The sequence below is a fragment of the Colletotrichum orchidophilum genome (genome assembly GCF_001831195.1).
Source record: "Colletotrichum orchidophilum strain IMI 309357 chromosome Unknown Scaffold_296.1, whole genome shotgun sequence".
NCBI classification, from domain to species: Eukaryota; Fungi; Ascomycota; class Sordariomycetes; order Glomerellales; family Glomerellaceae; genus Colletotrichum; species Colletotrichum orchidophilum.
In genome coordinates, this window is record NW_019173252.1 from 1 (window position 1) to 6819 (window position 6819).

At 54.8% G+C, this 6819-nt stretch overlaps 3 protein-coding genes across 3 annotated transcripts; 2 read left to right on the plus strand and 1 right to left on the minus strand.

Annotated features, from left to right (window-relative positions):
- Nucleotides 1–469: 469 nt before the first annotated feature.
- CORC01_14444 (Mov34/MPN/PAD-1 family protein) lies at nt 470–1729 on the plus strand (the record flags this gene model as incomplete). The annotated part of the gene is made up of 2 exons (XM_022626055.1): nt 470–580; nt 737–1729. The coding sequence occupies 2 exons, from the start codon at nt 470–472 to the stop codon at nt 1727–1729; spliced, it is 1104 nt and encodes a 367-aa protein (XP_022467434.1).
- A 531-nt stretch (nt 1730–2260) lies between these two features.
- Nucleotides 2261–4951, minus strand: CORC01_14445 (R3H domain-containing protein; the record flags this gene model as incomplete). Its single annotated transcript, XM_022626056.1, has 6 exons — nt 2261–2986; nt 3035–3369; nt 3421–3509; nt 3560–3895; nt 3946–4814; nt 4901–4951. 6 exons carry the CDS (start codon nt 4949–4951, stop codon nt 2261–2263), a joined length of 2406 nt encoding a protein of 801 aa, XP_022467435.1.
- Nucleotides 4952–6505: 1554 nt separating this feature from the next.
- CORC01_14446 (uncharacterized protein) lies at nt 6506–6742 on the plus strand (the record flags this gene model as incomplete). The annotated part of the gene is made up of 1 exon (XM_022626057.1): nt 6506–6742. One exon carries the CDS (start codon nt 6506–6508, stop codon nt 6740–6742), a length of 237 nt encoding a protein of 78 aa, XP_022467436.1.
- Between the last annotated feature and the right edge of the window lie 77 nt (nt 6743–6819).

The following is a 6819-nucleotide window of genomic DNA, read 5'->3' on the forward strand; positions in this document are numbered from 1 at the left end:
CAATTGCGCAACGGACGCTCTGGAGGCATCAATCTTCGCACCCCACGGGGTCGCGGGCCCTTCGCAGACAGAAAAAACCTACCTGCCGGACTTGGAGGAGCAGAGTTTACCCCTATGTTGAAGTCGAGCAGAAAATCCCACACTAGTCACCAGCCACAGCGGGGCAACTACGCCACAAAATTTGTTATCTGGTCTTATCTTAGCGCGCACAACCCGGTCGGGGCCAACCACAAATCGCAAAATCGGCAAACCGCCCACTAGGAGAAAGCGAAAGAGTTCGTCGATTTTTTGAAGCGACCTATCGCGAAAAACGCTCCGACCGAGACCCAAACCCACTCTTCAATTTTTGGCCCGCGCATCACCACCACCCGAAATCCGCCCTCCCCCTCCCTCCTTTCCTCGATATCTCCTCAACCGCAGGTCTCTCCCCCCGAAAGGACGTCGACGACCGAGAACCAACCTGCCCAGCATGGCTGTCGCCGAAACTGAGAAGTTCCTCCACCTCTCGCGGCCCATCGCGCCGGCCACGATTGGCATCCCAGGCAACATTGCCCCGCTCACCGTCAACATCCAACCCCAGGTACGGCACCTCTTGCTACGCTGCAGGACCTGATATCATACTCGAGACATGTCATAGATCTTCTTCAAGTCATGACATATACACACATCCATCATCAATACAACTCCCCCATGGGGAACCCAACTACTCGTCGCTAACCCCACCTCCTCTTTTCAGGCCATCCTCTCCATTCTCGACCATGCCGTGCGAAGAGACATCCGCGATACGCAATCAACCCGCGTTATCGGCGCCCTCGTTGGTGTCCGCTCCGAAGATGGCACCGAGGTCGAAGTGCGCTCCTGCTTCGCCATCCCCCACACCGAGAATGAGGACCAGGTCGAGGTGGATGTCGACTACCAGAAGAACATGCTCGCCCTCACCCTCAAGGCCAACCCGCGCGAGTCCCTGTTGGGCTGGTACACCACCACCCACGAGCTCAACTCCTTCTCCGCCCTGATCCAGAACTTCTTCGCCTCCCCCGAGACCGGCACCTTCCCCCACCCAGCCGTCCACCTCACCATCAGCACCGACCCGACCTCCGACATCGAGGCCCGATGCTACATCTCCGCTCCCGTCGCCGTCAACGCCGAGCGTGCCGCCGAGAGCTGCCTGTTCATCCAGGTCCCCCACAAGCTCATGTACGGTGACGCCGAGCGTAGCGCCCTCGAGGCCATCTCCATGGCCAAGGACACCGAGGACCGTATCGCCCCTGTCGTCTCCGACATTGAGGGTCTCGCCCGCTCCATCGAGTCTGGCGCCAACCTCATCGAGCGCGTCAGCGACTGGGTCAACGGCATCCTCGACGAGGATGAGGAGCCCAACCAGGCCCTCGGCCAGTACCTCATGAACGCCCTCTCCCTCGCGCCCAAGGTCGACCCCGAGCAGATCGAGCACGACTTCAACAACCACATCCAGGACGTCCTCATGGTCTCCTACCTGGCCAACACCATCCGCACCCAGATCGACCTGTCGCAACGGCTGGCTGTTGCCAATCTCACCGGCGGCGAGAAGGACGGCGAGGGCAAGACGACCGAGGGCGGCGAGAAGGGCGAGCAGCGGGGTCAGCGTGGTGGTAAGCGTGGTGGACGCGGCGGTGGCCGTGGCGGCGGCCAGAGGGGAGAGCCTAGGGAACCCCGCGAGCCCCGCGAGCCGAGGGAACCCACTGAGTAAAGAAAGGGCAGCTAATCTGTTTGTTGAAAAAAAGAGTAATTCTCCCCTTGCATGCAAAGTCATGGCAACGAGAGAATTGAACAAGGCCCCCCCCACCCCAAACCTAAACCCCCAAAAAGGAAGAAGAGGTCGAGAGGTTGAAAGAGACCAGTATAAGCTAGCACGCGATGCTGGGATTTTCTGCCGCAAGGTTAGCAAGCATGGCATCATGAGGAATCCACACTTGATAAAACCATCATGGCGTTTTGGCAGTGGCAGAATTAGACAGCCTAGGGTAGAATGCGCTAGGCAGTTGCAATGATGATTATTCACGCTTTCATGCATATTGTTCAGACATGAGTTTATCCAGGAGCTGTATGATCTTCAAGAAAGTTCGAGTGACAATTAAGACGCGTAAGTGTTCTAGCATGCAATAGCCTACATGATCTGATGCCATCCTATCCCTCCGTGTGAACGCCAATATGCTGTACCTTTAAACCCCTGTACGCCGTTCATTCTGCCATGGACCGTCCAGCAACATCAAGCGCGTACCTAAATACCCATGTTTGGCTTTTGCGGCAAAGTAGCAGGGTTGCCGTAGTGTGGCAGGTGGCTGAACGTCTGTCCGGCCGGACCCTGAGGAATGGCGGGTTTATTGGGAATAAGGGGGGAAGGGTTTTGGGAAATATGTTGAGGGGGGGGTTGGGGGATGTGGTGAACCGGTGCTTGAGGCATAGGATTCAGGTGATGGGGGTGCTGAGGCGGTGGCGGGTGGTATGAAGGAATCGAGTTGTTCGATCCTTGCCTCGCCATGGCATAACCGTAAGGTGCTGGTGGTCCTTGCTGTTGGTAGCCGGCGTATGCCAAGTGAGGTGAGCCGATCTGGGGGCTACCATGGTGAGATCCAGGCGCACTGAAAGGCGGCTGTGGTGGCTGCATTGGAGACATGCCACCTCCAGGAACGAATGACTGCGTCTTGGGATTGAAGGCGTGGCGATTGTAACTGCCGGGAATGGGATGCTGGCTCTTGGGGTCGTTGGGATTTATATTGGTCGGTAACTGCCCATACATGTACGGAACCGTGCTTTGACTGGGCGGCGCCGACATGCCCCGAGGCGTGTAAGCGGTTGCGTTGGCCGCGGAAGGCGGAGTCATCGGCATCGGTGCCGGTCCGAACCCTGGTTGCCAACCTTGTTGTGGAGGAGTAGGGCCTGGACCAACGTAGCTCCTTGCATTCGGAGGTGGTTGAAACTGGGCCTGGTTTGCCGGAGGCGGGTACTAGTTCCGATTAGTCTGATGAAGTCGAGGACGCAACTGTTGACTTACCGGTGTCATGTTAGGATAAGCCGCGTTGTAGCCGGTGTTGGGCATCATAGGAGCAAATGTTTGCGTCGGGGTAGTGTTGTAAGGGGCTGCGGGTATCTGATTGGGATACGGCTGCTGGACTGGCGCACCATACTGATTGGACACAGGGACGTACTGGGGTTGCGGCATCCAAGTCTGCTGCTGCGGGCCCCAGTAAGGAGTGTAGTTGTGCCTGGAGTCGAAGCTGTCTGAATCATCCCGTCTCTGTTTCCCTGTCTTACCCCGTTTGCTGGTACCAGGCTTGTCCCTCGCAGATACGGAGCTGGCACGTGAAACACCATTTTCAATCTCATTATCTTGGAAAGTAGTCAGTGGCGGTCCGAGGAAATTTTGATGATCACACATACCAGGTGTGGACTCGCCAGTCTTCTCAGAGTTGCCGAATATCCTCTCTCGAGCCTGCTTGTATGCCTCTTCGCGCTGTTCTCTCGACAACCTAAATAGATCAGCAACTTTCAATCATACAAAGAAAAGGGGGTAAAATACTTCTGATTTGCCGCGGCAGACTTATCCTTAGAGTCGCTGCCGGTCTCCGACGTGGGCTTAGATGGAGAAGCGCTATTGCTCCCGAATTCCCCATCCTCCCCACGTCGCATGATCTTCCGTGGCAAGACTGCAGGCGGAGGAGGGGTCGTCTCGGCATTGGTTTCCGGAGCAGCTATACTAGCGAGCGATTCAGGTACTCTGGCGTAGGGGGTTCTGAAGATTCGGACAGATCCCACACGAGCTTCATATTGATGCGTCATCCGATAATAATCGGCCAGCTTGTGTGTGAGCATCCTACAAAAGGAATTCGAAGGTGGAAAGTCCATGTATGGGTCTCTGGTATCGTTGTCAATGACTGCAGACTAATCCATTTTGACGGTACTCACTTGGAATTCTGAACAAATTTGATCAATTCGGCCTCCAGCCGCAACAGAAACAGCCGATCCTTTGGGGAAGCCATGGCCTCCAAGAGCTTCTCATCAGGTGCCTGTCCGTAAATGGTATTCAAGAGATTGGCGGAATCGGGGAGATTAGCGGACAATGCGTTAGGAATGGGCATCTGTGGTTGATCTGACGAAGCACTCTGCGGTGTGATCATGCCTTGGCTTAAGGATCCGGAGATGGGTTGGGCGAGGCGGCGGTCTGGCATGTCGCCAAGCTGGATGATGCCCCTCGCACGCGCCGCAATATCAGAACCCATTCTAGAGTTTGGTAGATTCGGCCCTCGGAATGAGAAGGAATCGTCATCCTCAGCAGCGGCGGCTTTCACGCTGGCGCTGTCATCCGGCCGCAATGATTCCTTCTCGTCGAGCGCAAAGGTCGTTCCCGATGTGATACTCTTTCCGTCCAGGCTGGGAGGCTTGGTACCGAGCTCCGAGCTGGAGTCAGCTCTCTGGGAATCGTCTGACCCATCCTTGGTTATGGATTTTGATCGTTCAGCAAAGGAAGAGCCTGTTCCATTCACGACCAGGCTCGGTGTCGGTTGTCCAATGTTCAAATCCTTCAATCCATCCAACACGGCGTCGGTCGCATCGGGCTTCTTTGGTAGGGTAGGCTCGCGCTTAGCGGCAGTCGGTGCAGATTTCGTGGTGTTCATGATCGCGGATGGGCGGGTGTCAACTCCGTCTGTAGTGACGGACGCGGGTATAGAGGGACCGCCGGCAGTAGAAGCTTGATTTGGACGGTCTTGAGCTGGCGCAGCAACAGGTCTCACGGTAGTGACAGGTTGGGTAACTTTTGATGCCGATGCAGCGACCTGGAATAGCGCACAGATTGTCAGCATTCATCACTGGGCAACTACTGAGCTCTGAGAACTAGTGGAAGCTCAGAAGTAAATCGCACCTTTGCGAAAGACGGCTTGGGAATGTCAGACAACATCTGGGCTGTAGCCATAGCCGGAGCAGAGGATCGGAGGATGGCTCAACTTCAGCCGTGGGCAGTGAGATGGAAATGAAAGTCGTCCAGTAGAGTAGCTTCGCGCGGGTAGAATGATGGGCGCGCGACGAGACGAAAAATCCGGGTCGAAAAGGATTAAAGACGATGTCCGAAAACAGAGAACAAACTGGATCAAGGCGAGCCTGCAGAGGAATAAATACCGTGGATCATCGTCGGGACAAGCTCGTCATCGTAGCTGTTGTATTCCCGAATGTTGGATGGATGATGGCCCCGGTTTCTCGTTGCAGGGGAGAAATGGGAGTCGTCCGATGCTTCGAAATCGGTCTGCGCCTGAGTGACCGTCCGTTAGTGGTTGTGGGTAGGACTTGGTTGTGGGGAGTTGGTAGATAGGCGCGCAACAGATGAGGCGAGGCGATGTGAAATTTTTGGCGACCTTCGAGGGGTATAGGTAGTCCGTCACGGGCTTGGGGGAGAGGGGTGTGGTGTGGTGTGGTACAGACGATGGTTTAAGGTAAGGTAGTGGGAGGGAATTGGCAGAGCTTTGGTGTGGGTTTTTTGGATTGCGCTGAAAAGGGAAAAAGAGGATGGGGAAACTGGAGAACAAAACCGACAACTTCTCAGCTTCAGGCTCACTCACCTCGGTAACTTGTTTCGCCAGATCAGCTCACTAACGCACTCACTCTCTCGCCCAGTGCAAGCAAGGTATTGAAATCCGTAGTCTGACAACAACAGTATGTCTCAATCTTTCACTCGTGTTGCGTCAGGCCGTCGCCTTCTCTCTCTCTCTCTCTCTCTTTCGGTTGCTCTCTCCGGTCGCAGAGGCGTGGTGGAGGAGTAAGAAGCTAAAGTACTGGCAACTCTCAGTCGAGCGAACGGCGGTCTCAAGTCGGTAAAAGATGGTGTCAGACGGCTGCCATCCCCTCCGCAACGTCGTGTGGGACGTCAGGCTGAAGAGTCGGGTGGTGATTAAGATCCGGGGATTCTGATGAGCATCAAGCAGGTATCGGGCTTGGGTAGGGTAGATTGGGGTGAGAGACAAAAAGACCACAGGCTGTACCGAGAGTGGCTTAGTGCCGGCAGATTCCTGACGGAAACCCGAGGTTTGTGGCTGGTGCAGGGTTTCCGGTCACTTTTATCTACCTATTTATTAGCTTAGACTGCCTTACTTACAAAAAATGCCCCTGCCTCACAAAGTCTTACATAAGCGTCCGACTTGCATCGATGCTGCCTGTCCTGGGAGCCAAACCTCATCACTCTGCTGCTGTAGCCAAACTCGTTCGGACAGACCCAATTATAAACGTCCTTCAGCTGACAGCGGCGAAACTCCAAAGCATCTGTCGCTCATATTAAACATCATCGTTGCAATCTCGCGTTCTCAGCAACCTAGAAAACGGAAGAGGAATCTGGTCAACATCATCTCGTTGTTCAACGGACCGCAATCCAGAGTTAGACAACAGTGCAATTCCGACAAGAGTCTGATTCAGAACGCCAGCTTAGCGACAGCCAAATTTTATTGCGGTGATCCCTTCGCTCAAGCAGCGGACTCAGCCAATGCACTCCTATAGAGGCCGTGGCGGACCTCGCCAATCCACTCCAGCAAACGTCCAATGCCAAAAGTGTCTTAAAAGAGATAAGTCTACAAGCAAACCATACGTCGCAAACGTTGAACTGACTCTTATAAACGTCATTACTCTTATGAGTGCAAGGAGTCGGCTACGGCCCGACCATATGTGTCTCGGCCGTCCCGAACTCAACAGCTGCGCAACCCGAAGCTCATACCCAAACTGACAAACGAGACGCCAGATGACACGCAACGAAAGTCAGTTCTCCAGCTGCGTTTGTGTTCAGTGTGGCCTTTTTTTTTT